Here is a 13976-nt window from a genome sequence, read left to right as displayed (position 1 = left end):
AAAACCCAAATTCTCCCCAAAAACAACCCAAATTCTCCCCAAAACCCCCAAATTCTCCCCAAAAACCCCAAATTTCCCCAAAAATCCCTCACCTGCTTTTGGGGTTGGCAGCATCACCAGCAGCGGGAGATTCTGGGGGAAAAAAGAACATTAAAAGGAGATTTTCCCCCAATTTTGGGATCCCAGAAATCCCCAAAACCCCTGGAATTTGGGATTTCATCCAAAATTCCCAGATTTTTGGGTTCCTCCCCAAATTTTAGGGTTTCCCCCCCATTTTGGGATTTTTGCTACAAGAAATCCCCAAAGATTATTTTTAAAATTTAAAAGAAAGCTTTAAAAAATAATTTTTAAAATTTTTTTTTATTTTTAATCTCAAATAAAATTCAAAACAAATCTTGAAAATCCTAAAAAAAAAAATTCAGGAAAATTCCCAAAAATTCCCAGAAAATCCTAAATTTTTTAAAAAATCCCCAGAAAATTTAAAAAAAAAAATCCCTAAGAAATTCCCCAAAAATAAAAAAAAATTCCCAGAAAATCCCTAAAAAATTCCAAAAAAATCCCTAAAAAATTCCAAAAAATCCCCAAAAATTCCCTTAAAAATGCCCCAAAAAATCCCTAAAAATTTCCAAAAAAATCCCCCAAAAATGCCAAAAAAATCCCTAAAAAAACCCCAAAAAAATCCCCCAAAAATCCCTAAAAATTGCAAAAAAAATTCCCAAAAAATTCAGGTTTTACAGGACCCCCCTCCCCAATTTTGGGGACCCCCAACCCATGATTTTGGGGTACCTGAGGTTCCCCCCAGCTGCCTGGGGGTGACAAAGGGAGGTCTGAGCACCTCGAAGCACAGGAACAGCTCAGCCAGGAAAGCTCCAACATTCAGCTGGGGGGAAAAGAGGTCAGGAGAGCTCCCAGTATCCCCCAGTGCCTCCCAGTATCTCCCAGTTTCATCCCAGTATCCCCCAGTGCCTCCCAGTATCCCCCAGTTTATCCCAGTATCCCCCAGTGCCTCCCAGTTTTCCCCCAGTTTCTCCCCAGTCTCCCCCTCACAGCGGCTGCCATGTTTCCTCCATTGTCCCCACTGCTCCCAGTCTCTCCCAGTCCTTCCCAGTTTGCCCAGTTTACCCGTTTTTCCCACTTTCCCCTATTTTTCCCTAGTTTCTCCCAGTTTCCCCCAGTTTCTCCCTGGTTTTCCCCAGTTTCTCCCCGGTTTTCTCCCAATTTCCCCCAGTTTCTCCCCAGTTTTCCCCACTTCCCCCCAGTTTCTCCCAGTTTTTTCCCCAATTTCCCCCAGTTTCTCCCCATTTCCCCCAGTTTCCGGTTCTCATTTTACCTTCTTTTCCCTCCCCAGTTTCTCCCAGTTTCCCCCAGTTTTTCCCCGGTTTCTCCCCAATTTCCCCCAGTTTCTCCCCGGTTTTCCTCCAATTTCCAACAGTTTCTCCCCGTTTTTTTCCCAATTTCTCCCAATTTCCCGCCCTTTTACCCTCAGCGCCGGCACCATGTACAGCAGATCCTCCATCACCCCCAGTCCCTCCCAGTTCACCCAGTTTTCCCCAGTTTCTCCCAGTTTCTCCTGGTTTTCCCCCAATTTCCCCCAGTTTCTCCCCGTTTTTTCCCCAATTTCCCCTAATTTTTCCCCAATTTCCCAGTTTCCCGCCCTTTTACCCTCAGCACCGGCACCATGTACAGCAGAGCCTCCATCACCCCCAGTCCCTCACAGTTCACCCAGTTTTCCCCAGTTTCTCCCAGTTTCTCCCAGTTTCTCCCCGTTTTTTTCCCAATTTCCAACAGTTTCCCCCCATTTTTCCCCAATTTCCCAGTTTCCCGCCCTTTTACCCTCAGCGCCGGTGCCATGTACAGCAGGTCCTCCATCACCCCCAGTCCCTCCCAGTTCACCCAGTTTTCCCCATTTTCCCCCTCTTTCTCCCCGGTTTTCCCCCAATTTCCCCTTCTTTTCCCCCTCCTTCTCCCCAGTTTCCCCCCAATTTCCAACAGTTTCTCCCCGTTTTTTTCCCAATTTCTCCCAATTTCCCGCCCTTTTACCCTCAGCGCCGGCACCATGTACAGCAGATCCTCCATCACCCCCAGTCCCTCCCAGTTCACCCCACCCAGTTTCTCCCGGTTTTCCCCCAATTTCCAACAGTTTTTCCCCGTTTTTTCCCCAATTTCTCCCAATTTCCCAGTTTCCCGCCCTTTTACCCTCAGCACCGGCACCATGTACAGCAGAGCCTCCATCACCCCCAGTCCCTCACAGTTCACCCAGTTTTCCCCAGTTTCTCCCAGTTTCTCCCAGTTTCTCCCAGTTTCTCCCCGGTTTTCCCCCAATTTCCAACAGTTTTCCCCCATTTTTCCCCCAGTTTCTCCCAGTTTCCCGCCCTTTTACCCTCAGCGCCGGTGCCATGTACAGCAGGTCCTCCATCACCCCCAGTCCCTCACAGTTCACCCAATTTCCCCCAGCTTCTCCCAGTTTTCCCCCAATTTCCAACAGTTTCCCGTTTTCCCCTAATTTTTCCCCAATTTCCCAGTTTCCCGCCCTTTTACCCTCAGCGCTGGCACCATGTACAGCAGGTCCTCCATCACCCCCAGTCCCTCCCAGTTCACCCAGTTTCTCCCAGTTTCTCTTGGTTTTCCCCCAATTTCCCCCAGTTTCTCCCCGTTTTTTCCCCAATTTCCCCTAATTTTTCCCCAATTTCCCAGTTTCCCGCCCTTTTACCCTCAGCGCTGGCACCATGTACAGCAGGTCCTCCATCACCCCCAGTCCCTCCCAGTTCACCCAGTTTCTCCCAGTTTCTCTTGGTTTTCCCCCAATTTCCCCCAGTTTCTCCCCGTTTTTTCCCCAATTTCCCCTAATTTTTCCCCAATTTCCCAGTTTCCCGCCCTTTTACCCTCAGCGCCGGCGCCATGTACAGCAGGTCCCACATCACCCCCAGTCCCTCCCATTGCTCCCAGTCCCTCCCAGTTCACCCAATTTCCCCCAGTTTCTCCCACTTTCTCCCCGGTTTTTCCCCAATTTCCAACAGTTTTTCCACTCTTTTTCCCCAATTTCCCAGTTTCCCGCCCTTTTACCCTCAGCGCCGGCACCATATATAGCAGATCCTCCATGACCCCCAGTCCCTCCCAGTTCACCCAGTTTTCCCCAGTTTCTCCTGGTTTTCCCCCAATTTCCCCCAGTTTCTCCCCGTTTTTTCCCCAATTTCCCCTAATTTTTCCCCAATTTCCCAGTTTCCCGCCCTTTTACCCTCAGCGCCGGCACCATATATAGCAGATCCTCCATGACCCCCAGTCCCTCCCAGTTCACCCAGTTTTCCCCAGTTTCTCCCAGTTTCTCCCACTTTCTCCCCGGTTTTCCCCCAATTTCCCCCAGTTTCTCCCCGTTTTTTCCCCAATTTCCCGGTTTCCCGCCGTTTACCCTCAGCGCCGGCGCCATGTACAGCAGGTCCTCCATCACCCCCAGTCCCTCCCATTGTTCCCAGTCCCTCTCACTGCTCCCAGTCCGCCCAGTTCTCCCAGTTTTCCCCAGTTTCCCCCAGTTTACCCCAGTTTTTCCCCGGTTTTCCCCGTTTTTTCCCCAATTTCCCGGTTTCCCGCCCTTTTACCCTCAGCGCCGGCGCCATGTACAGCAGGTCCTCCATCACCCCCAGTCCCTCTCACTGCTCCCAGTCCGCCCAGTTCCCCCAATTTTCCCCAGTTTCCCCCAGTTTTTCCCCGTTTTTTCCCCAATTTCTCCCAATTTCCCAGTTTCCCGCCCTTTTACCCTCAGCGCCGGCGCCATGTACAGCAGGTCCTCCACCGCCAGGGGGCAGCGTGTCCGCAGGTGCCGCGCGCCGAAGTCTCTCACCAGCCCCAGGTTGTGCAGCCGGTCCGGCAGCGCCAGCGGCGCCCCGAGGCGGATCTCTGCGAAATTCCAGGGAAAAACGGTGGGAAACACCTTAAAACCGACCCCAAAAACCTTGGAAATCACACCAGTTCCATGGAGCGACACCTTTATGGTATCCCCGAAATTAAGGACCCCCACATTCCCTCCTGTTTCCCCCCCCGTGGTCCCCTCAGGTTGGGCTGGTCCAGCCCTCAGGCGGATTTCTGGAAAATTCCAGGGAAAAACACCTTAAAACACCCCAAAAACCGTGGAAATCACCCCAGTTCCTTGGGGCGACACCTTTATGGGACCCCACAAATTAAGGACCCCATGGGACCCCCAGTTTGCCTCCCGTTTTCACCCCACAGTCCCCTCAGGTTGGGCCGGTCAGACCCTCAGGCAGATTTCTCGAAAATTCCAGTGAAAAGGTGGAAATCAAACCCTAAAAGCGACCATAAAAAGGCCTGGAAATCTCTTCCATCACCCCCTCATGGCCCTAGAGATTCCCCCAAATCCCCCTAAAGACCCCTTTCTCCCCATTTTCCCCATGGGATCCCCAATTGCCCCTCAGGTTAGACCAGTCCAGTTCTCTGGGGAATTGCCGGGAGGAGTGAACCCCCAAAACCAACTACAAAATCGACCCTAAAACCGACCCCAAAACCTCTCGGAAAATCCCAAATGATCCCAAAAACTCTCCAAAACCACCCCAAAGACCCCCATTGAGACCCTTTTCCACAGAACTCCCATTTTCCCCATGGGATCCCCAATGGCTCCCTCAGGTTGGGTCGGTCTGGATCTCTGGGGAATTGCCGGGAATGGTCAAACCCTAAAAACTACCCCAAAAATGAACCCAAAAACTACCCTAAACCTCTCGAATCCCCCAAACTCCCCAAAAAAACCCCCAAAATCCCCCTAAAAACCCCATTTTCACCCCGTTCCCCCCATCGTCCCTCAGGTTGGATCGGTCCGCCCGTCACAGCGCCCCCTAGCGGATCCTCCCTCAGGGTGACTCCATAAAACCCCTCAAAAAACCCTAAAAAAACCCCCAAAAAACCCCTAAAAAACCCCCCAAAAACCCCCAAAATCCTCTCTTTACCCTCGAGGCGCAGGGATTGCGGGCAGTAGAAGTGGATAGCGGCTGCCAGGACTCCTCCGCTGGCTAAATCCTGCAATCCCCTCACGGGAGGGAAGGGCGGCGGCGCCGGGGGAGCTCCTTTGTCCTTGCGGTAACGGATCTGAGGGGAATCGGGGATTAGGGGGCCTTAAAAACACTAAAATCGGCCCCAAAATGGGGAAAAACACCCTAAAATTGGGGATGGGAGGGCTTAAAACCCCCAAACCGCCACAAAAAGGGGAAAAAATACCCTGAAATACCCCCAAATCTCCTCATAACAGGGTCTACTCCCAAAAAATAAAAATGGGGGGTTAGGTGGTCCTAAAAACCCTAAAATCGTCCCCAAAATGGGGAAAAACACCCTAAAATAGTGAAGGGGAGGGCTTAAAACCCCAAAACTGCCCCAGAAGTGGAGGAAAATACCACAAAATAATCCCGAATCTCCTCATAACAGGGTCCACCCCCAAAATAGAAGAATGGGGAGTTAGAGGGCCCTAAAAACACTAAAATCATCCCAAAAATGGGGGGAAAGACCCTAAAATTGCGAAGGGGAGGATTTAAAACCCCCAAACCGCCACAAAAAGGGGGGATAATACCCTGAAATATCCTCAAAATGCCTCGTAACAGGGTTCCCCCCCCAAAAAAAAAAATAGGGGATTAGGGAGTCCTAAAAAGCCTAAAATTGTCCCAAAAATGGGAAAAAACATCCTAAAATAGTGAAGGGGAGGGTTTAAAGCCCCAAAACTGCCCCAAAAAGGGGGAAAAATAACCCAAAATAACCCCAAATCTCCTCATAACAGAGAAATAAAAATAGGGGACTAAGGTGGTCCTAAAAACCCTAAAATCGTCCCCAAAAATGGGGAAAAGCACCCTAAAGTTGTGAATGGGAGGGTTTAAAACCCCAAAACCACCCCAAAAAAGGGGGAAAAGCTACCAAAATATCGAAGAGGGAGCTTTAAAAACACCTCAAAAGTGGGGAAAAAGCCCACAAAATAGCAACTAAAAACCCCAAAATCACCCCAAAAAGTGAGAGAAAAAAACCCAAAATAGCAACGAGGAGACCCTAAAAGCAACCCAAAAGTGGGGGGAAAAACCCTAAAAAGGGAAAAAATACCCTAAAATAGCCAATGGGGAGGCTTAAAAACCCCAAAACTACCCAAAAATGGGGAAAAACCCCAAAATAATAATGGGGAGATCCTAAAACTACCCAAAAAATGGAGAAAAACCCTAAAAAATAGCAATAGAAGACCCTAAACCCCCCAAAATTGGGACCCCAAAATCCCCCAAAATTTCCCCCCAAAATCCTCCCAAAATGGAAGGATCCCTCCCCAAAATTCCCCAAAATTTCCCAAATTCCCCCAATTTTGCGCATGCAGAGGAGGGGAAAGGGAGGCTGGACCTTCCCCAAATTAAAACCTCAATTTTTAAAATTCTTTAGAATTTTTTTGAGGTTTTTGTTCCATTTTTTAAAAGTTTTAAAATTTTTTTCCAGAATTTTTAAAAGATTTTTTTCCAATATTTTTGAGGGTTTTGGGGATTTTCTCAGAATTTTTTGAGGTTTTTTTTTTATTTTTTAGAATTTTTTTTTCCATATTTTAGAGGGTTTTTGGGATTTTTTCAGAATTTTTTTTTTTAGGTTTTTTCCAACTTTTTGTTTCCACTTTTTAAACATTTTTTGGAGATTTCTAAATATTTTTTTAGAATTTTTTTTAGATTTTTTTTTCCTGATATTTTTGAGGGTTTTTTTGGATTTTATCCTAATTTTTTTTGAGATTTTTTCCAAAATTTTTTTCCAGTTTTTAAACATTTTTTGAGACTTTTTTTAGATTTTTTCAGAATTTCTTTTTAGGTTTTTTTTTCAACATTTTTGAGGTTTTTCAAGATTTTTTCAGAACTTATTTTTTCAATTTGTTTCAAACTTTTTTTATTATTATTTCAAATATTTTAAAGGTTTTTTGAGCTTTTTTCCCAATTTTTTTTTTTAATTTTTTTTGGGGAAAGGTCCAAAATTTTGGGGAAAGGTCTGAGGGGTTGAAAAGGAGCTCCTGAACCCCAAAATTTGGGGATTTTGGGGAGAAATCCTTACCACGGGAGGTTTGTTCCCTGATTCCTTCAAACAGAAGGCGATGGCGTGCTGTGGGGAGAAGAGAGTCAGGGACCCAAAATGGGGAAAAAACCCCAAAAATTGGGGAAAAAACCCTAAAAATGGGGAAAAAACCTGAAAAAACAGGGCAAAACCCCTAAAAATGGGGAAAAAAACCAAAAAATGGGGCGAAAAAACCCCAAAAATGGGGAAAAAGATCCCAAAAAATGGAGAAAACACCTCAAAAAATGGGGAAAACACCCCAAAAATTAGGAAAACAACCCAAATATGGGGATAATGTCCCAAAAATTGGAGAAAACACCTCAAAAATGGGGGAAAAATCCTAAAAAATGGGGAAAAAACCCTAAAAAATGGGGAAAGCTCCCCAAAAATGGGGAAAACGTCCAGAAAAAAGGGGAAAAGACCCCAAAAATGGGGGAGAAAACCTAAAAAATGGGGAAAAGATCCCAAAAAAAAAAACACCCAAAAAAAAAACACCCCAAAAAAAAAACAACCCAAAAAAACCCAAAAAAAAAACACCCAAAAAAAACAAAAAAAACCAAAAATGGGGAAAAGATCCCAAAAAATGGAGAAAACACCTCAAAAAATGGGGAAAACACCCCAAAAATTAGGAAAACAACCCAAAAACGGGGAAAAAAACCCAAAAAATGGGGAAAACACCTCAAAAATGGGGAAAAAAACCCTAAAAATGGGGGAAAACCTCCAAAAATTGGGGAAAACATCCCGAAAAATGGGGAAAAGACCCCAAAAAATGGGGAAAGCATCCTGAAAAAATGGGGAAAACACCTCAAAAAATGGGGAAAAAACCCCAAAAATGGGGGGAAAAACCCAAAAAATGGGGGGAAGTGAAAATCTGGAGAAAAAGGTGGAAAAATGGGAAAAATATGGAGGAAAATATGGAAAAAAGTGGGAAAAAAAGGGGGAAAAATGGGGAAAAAAGGGGAAAATGAAGAGAAAAATGGGAATAATTGGGAAAAATGGGGGGAAATTGGGGAAAAAAGGGAGAAAAAAGGGGAAAATGAAGAAAAAAAGAGAGGAAGGAAAAAAGTGGGGAAGGAGAAAATGGGAACCCAAAAAATGGGGAAAAGATCCCCAAAAATGGGGAGAAAAGTGAAAATTTGGGGAAAAAATGGAAAAAAATGGGAAAAATTGGGGAAAATTAAGAAAAAAGTGGGAAAATTTTGGGAAAAAAGGGGAAACAATGGGAAAAATTATGGGAAAAGTGGGAAAAGGAATAAAGGAAAATTTGGGAAAAATTTGGGAAAAATTTGGGAAAAAGAGAAAAACGGGAAAAAAGTGGGAAAAATGGGGGAAAAATTAGGAAAAAATGGGGGAAATTATGAAAGAAGTGGGAAAAATTTGGGAAAAAATGGGGAAAAGTGGGGAAAAATCAAGAAAAAAGTGGGAAAAAAGTGGGAAAAATTGAGAAAAAATGGGAAAAATGGGGAAAATGGGAAAAAAGGGGAAAAAAGTGGGAAAAATTGGGAAAAAATGGGGAAAATTATGAAAAAAAGTGGGAAAAATTTGGGAAAAGGGAAAAAATTGGGGAAAAATTGGGAAAAAGTGGGAAAAAAGTGGGAAAAATTGAGAAAAAATGGGAAAAATGGGGAAAATAGGAAAAAAGGGAAAATTGGGAGAAAGTGGGGAAAATTAAGAAAAAAGTGGGAAAAATGGGAAAAGGGAAAAAAGTGGGAAAAATTGGTGAAAAATTAGGAAAAAATGGGGAAAATTATGAAAGAAGTGGGAAAAATTTGGGAAAAAATGGGGGAAAAGTGGGAAAAAATTGGGGAAAAATTGGGGAAAAATGGGGAAAAATCAAGAAAAAATTGAGGAAAAATGGGGAAAATGGGAAAAAAAGGAAAATTGGGAGAAAGTGGGAAAATTAAGAAAAAAGTGGGAAAAAATGGGAAAAAAGGGAAAATTGGGAGAAAATGGGGAAAATTAAGAAAAAAGTGGGAAAAAATAGGGAAAAAAGGGGAAAAAGTGGAAAAATAGTGAAAAATTGTGGAAAAATTGGGAAAAAAGGGGAAAAAAGTGGGAAAAAATTGGGAAAACTTGGGGAAAAAATTGGGAAGAATTGGGAAAAAAGGGGATTTTGGGGTTTTTTGGGGTCTCCCCTCCCCCTCCCCCTCTCATGCCCCTCCCCCATGCAGGTCTCGCCCCTCCCCCACCCGCCCCTCCCCCCCAAATTCGACGCAAGACACAGAGCAGGTGGGGGAGGGGAGGATGCTGGGGAGGAAAAAAACTTGGAATTTTTGGGAATTTTTGGAGGATTTAAAAAAAATTTTTTTCCGAATTTTTTTCCAATTTTTAAAAAATTTTTGGAATTTTTTTCGAATTTTTGGAATTTTTCCAAATTTTTAGAGAATTTTTTCTGATTTTTAAAATTTTCTATTTTTTTCAGATTTTTCCCAATTTTTTCCCAATTTTTGGGAATGTTTTTGGAATATTTTTATTTGGTTCTTGTCTTCCTGGGGAGTTTTGAAATTTTTTGGAATTTTTTCTATCACATTTCTTTTTTCAAATTTTTTGCCTTTTAAAAAAAATTCTTTTGACTTTTTTTCAAGTATTTTTAATTTTTCTTAAATTTATTTCTTAAATTTTTTTCCGGAAATTTGTTCCTTTTAACTCCAAACATTTTGGGGATTTTTTGTTAATTGGAATTCTGTTTTTGGATAATTTTTTTTTTTTTTTGAGATTTTGGAAGATTTTTTAAAAGATTTTGTTTTTTGAGGATTTTTTTCCAAATTTTTTGGGGATTTTTCAGGTTTTTTTCAGATTTTTCCAGATTTTTTCCCCAGATTTTTTTCCAATTTTCTTTGGTATTTTTTTATTTTTCAGAATTTTTTTTTTTTTTGCTTTTTTTTTTAAAATCTTTTTTTGAGAAATTTTTTTGGGATAAAAACCATTTTTTAACATTTTTTTTAGGATTTTCCCTCCAACATCCCAAACCTTCCAAATTTCCAGGAAAGAAAAAAGGGAAAAAAAAAAACCAAAATCAATCCATGCTGAACAAATTTTGGAGGTTTTTTATTTTATTTTTTTCTTCAACCCCCAAAATTTGGGAAAAGGAAAAAAAAAAAAAAAGGAATTTTTGGGGTGAAAAAAGGAGATTTTGGGACAAAGAAAAATCCCTCAACTTACAGGAACCAACTTCCAGTACCAGCGGGTTGGACACTGAGCCAGAGACAAAGAGTCAGAGAGGGAGAAAAGTCCCAAAATTTGGGGAGAAAAACCCAAAATTTGGGGAGAAAAGAACCCAAAACCCAACCCAGGAAGGTAAGGAGAAAACAGGAAAAAAATGGGATTTTTTGGGGAATTTTTGATGAAAAAATGTGATTTTTTGATGAAAAAATGTGATTTTTTGAGTGATTTTTTAGAAAAAAAGTTTTAGGGAAAAATTGAATTTTGGGATTTTGATGAAAAATGTGATTTTTAGTGAAAAATGGATTTTGGGGATTTTGGAGGATTTGTGATTTTTCAGTTGATTTTTGTGGTGATTTTTTGGGGTATTTTTGGAGAATTTAGGGGAAATTTTGGGGGAATTTTGGGAGATTTTTGGGTGATTTTTTGGGTGATATTTTGGGTATTTTGGGTGATTTTTTGGGGATTTTGGGTGATTTTTTGGGTGATTTTGGGTCGCAGCAGGTTGGACACTGAGCCAGAGACAAAGAGTCAGAGAGGGAGAAAAGTCCCAAAATTTGGGGAGAAAAACCCAAAGTTTGGGGAGAAAAGAACCCAAAACCCAACCCAGGAAGGTAAGGAGGAAACAGGAAAAAAAAATGGGATTTTTTGGGGAATTTTTCATGAAAAAATGTGATTTTTTGATGAAAAAATGTGATTTTTGGACTGATTTTTTAGAAAAAATAGGATTTTTTTAAGGGGAAAAATTGGGATTTTTTGGGGGATTTTTTGATGAAAAAATGTGATTTTTTCAGGGATTTTTCATGAAAAAAAGTGATTTTTTGAGTGAAAAAATGGGATTTTTTGGGGATTTTTGGAGTGATTTGTGATTTTTTGGTTGATTTTTGTGGTGATTTTTTGGGGTATTTTTGGAGAATTTAGGAGAAATTTTGGGGGAATTTTGGGAGATTTTTGGGGAATTTTTTGGGTATTTTGGGTGATTTTTTGGGTGATTTTGGGTCGCAGCAGGTTGGACACTGAGCCAGAGACAAAGAGTCAGAGAGGGAGAAAAGTCCCAAAATTTGGGGAGAAAAACCCAAAATTTGGGGAGAAAAGAACCCAAAACCCAACCCAGGAAGGTAAGGAGGAAGCAGGAAAAAAATGGGATTTTTTTGGGAATTTTTCATGAAAAAATGTGATTTTTGAGTGATTTTTTGATGAAAAAATGTGATTTTTTTGAGTGACTTTTTAGAAAAAATAGGATTTTTTTAGGGGAAAAATTGGGATTTTTTGATGAAAAAATGTGATTTTTTCAGGGATTTTTGATGAAAAAATGGGATTTTTTGGGTGAAAAAATGGGATTTTTTTTGATTTTTAGAGTGATTTGTGATTTTTCGGTTGATTTTTGTGGTGATTTTTTGGGGTATTTTTGGGGAATTTAGGAGAAATTTTGGGGGAATTTTGGGAGATTTTTGGGTGATTTTTTTGTGATTTTTATGGTGATTTTTGGTGATTTTTTGGGTGATTTTGGGTGATTTTGGGTCACAGCAGGTTGGACACTGAGCCAGAGACAAAGAGTCAGAGAGGGAGAAAAGTCCCAAAATTTGGGGAGAAAAACCCAAAATTTGGGGAGAAAAGAACCCAAAACTCAACTCGGGAAGGTAAGGAGGAAACAGGGAAAAAAAAAAGGAATTTTTGGGGGAAAAAATTGGATTTTTAGGGGAAAAAATGTGATTTTTTGAGGGATTTTGGATGAAAAAATTGGATTTTTTAAGGGATTTTTGATGAAAAAATGTGATTTTTTGGAGGAATTTTTGGAGGAGCTTTTGGGGAAAACATGGAAATTTTTTTTAGGATTTTTAGGGGAAAAAAAATGTGATTTCTGGAGGGATTTTAAGGGGATTTTAAGGGGATTTTTGGGTGAAAAAATGGGATTTTTGGGGGGATTTTTTTGATGAAAAAATGTGATTTTTAGAAGGATTTTTAATGAAAAAATGTGATTTTTTGAGGGATTTTTTTAGGCTTTTTAGGGGAAAAAAAGTGATTTTGGGGGGGATTTTGGGTGATTTTAGGATGATTTTTGGATGATTTTGAGATTGGAGAAAGCAGAAAGAAAAGGGGAGAAAAATGGGATTTTTTAGGGGAAAAATTGGATTTTTTGGGTGAAAAAATAGGATTTTTTTCGGGGAAAAAAGTGATTTTTAGGGAGATTTTTTGGGGAAAAAAAGTGAATTTTGGGTAGAATTTCTGGGTGATTTTTGGGTGGATTTTGGGGATTTTTGGGTCATTTTGGGGGATTTTTGGGTGATTTTGAGATCAGAGAAAGCAGAAAGAAAAGGGGAGAAAAATGGGATTTTTAGAGGAAAAAGGGAATTTTTTGGGTGAAAAAATAGGATTTTTTTCGGGGAAAAAAGTGATTTTTAGGGAGATTTTTTGGGGGGAAAAAAGTGAATTTTGGGTGGAATTTCTGGGTGATTTTTGGGGTGATTTTGGGGATTTTTGGGTCATTTTGGGGTGAATTTTGGGGTCATTTTTGGGTCTTTTTGGGTGATTTTAGGGGGATTTTTGGACAGATTTTTGGATGATTTTGAGATCAGAGAAAGCAGAAAGAAAAGGGAAGAAAAATGGGATTTTTAGAGGAAAAAATAGGATTTTTTCGGGGAAAAAAGTGATTTTTAGGGAGATTTTTTTGAGGAAAAAAAGTGAATTTTGGGTGGAATTTTTGGGGCGATTTTTGGGTGGATTTTGGGAATTTTTGGGTCATTTTGGGGTGAATTTTGGGGTCATTTTTGGGTCTTTTTGGGTGATTTTAGGATGATTTTTGGACAGATTTTTGGATGATTTTGAGATCAGAGAAAGCAGAAAGAAAAGGGGAGAAAAATGGGATTTTTTAGGGGAAAAATTGGATTTTTTGGGGAAAAAAGTGATTTTTAGGGAGATTTTTTGAGGAAAAAAAGTGAATTTTTGGGATGATTTTTGGGATGAATTTTGGGGTGAATTTTGGGGATTTTGGGATTTCTCACCAACCTTGTGGGAGCAGGCAGGAGGTGCTGAGGAGTCTGGAGCTCCCGAATTTTGGGAATTTTGGGAATTATTTGGGGAATTTTGGGAATTCCCAACTCCCTCCTTCTCGGTGCTTTCCTGCAGCTTCCTGTTCACCTGAAAGGGTTAAAAAAAATGGGAATTTTGGGGGTTTTTGGATCGAAGAGAAACCTGAAAAGAATCCCAAAAATAATCCCAAAAATAATTCCAAAATTAGCCCAAAAACACCAAAAAAACACCCAAAAACCCCCAAACAACCCAAAAAACCCAAAAAAAACCCAAAAACCCCAAAATCATCCCAAAAATCCCCAAAAATCCCCAAAAAATCATCCCAAAAATACCCAAAAATTCATCCCAAAATCACCCTGAAAATCTCCCAAAAAATCCCATATTTTCCCAAAAAAACTCCAAAAAAATCACTTTTTTCCCTCCAAAAAATCACTTTTTTCCCCTTAAAAATCGCTTTTTCCCCCAAAACCTCCCAAAAAAATCCCATTTTTCCCCTCAAAATCCCATTTTCCACCAAAACTCAATATCCCAAAAATCCCCCAAAAAATCCCCTAAAAAAACCCTCCAAAAAGCCCTTTTTTCCCCAAAAAATCCCTCCAAAAATCCCATTTTTCATCCAAAAATCCCCCGAAAAATCACATTTTTCCCCCCAAAAAATCACATTTTTCCTTAAAAATCACATTTTTCCCCAAAAAATCCTATTTTTTTCCCAAAAATTCCCCTTAAAATGT

At 41.0% G+C, this 13976-nt stretch overlaps 1 protein-coding gene across 8 annotated transcripts in view; it reads right to left on the bottom strand.

Annotated features, from left to right (window-relative positions):
* The window catches only part of CAMSAP3 (calmodulin regulated spectrin associated protein family member 3), a 48048-nt gene that overhangs the window by 25697 nt on the left and 8375 nt on the right, over nt 1-13976 (bottom strand). For 5 of the 8 annotated variants that reach the window (XM_085046129.1, XM_085046121.1, XM_085046122.1 and 2 more), the window contains 7 exons: nt 13222-13353; nt 10216-10248; nt 7054-7101; nt 4950-5088; nt 3752-3891; nt 787-880; nt 93-132 (listed from right to left, as the gene is read on the bottom strand). In XM_085046129.1, the coding sequence (XP_084902255.1) occupies nt 93-132; nt 787-880; nt 3752-3891; nt 4950-5088; nt 7054-7101; nt 10216-10248; nt 13222-13353 (626 nt within the window). The remainder of the gene's footprint in view (nt 1-92; nt 133-786; nt 881-3751; nt 3892-4949; nt 5089-7053; nt 7102-10215; nt 10249-13221; nt 13354-13976) is intronic. The other 3 variants (XM_085046125.1, XM_085046124.1, XM_085046126.1) reach the window with 3 other exon arrangements.

This window comes from Lichenostomus cassidix, unplaced genomic scaffold (genome assembly GCF_008360975.1).
Source record: "Lichenostomus cassidix isolate B80296 unplaced genomic scaffold, HeHo_3.0 HiC_scaffold_39, whole genome shotgun sequence".
Lineage (NCBI taxonomy): Eukaryota > Metazoa > Chordata > Aves > Passeriformes > Meliphagidae > Lichenostomus > Lichenostomus cassidix.
The sequence above is the reverse complement of the archived record's forward strand: the minus strand, read 5'-3'. Positions and strand labels throughout refer to the sequence as shown.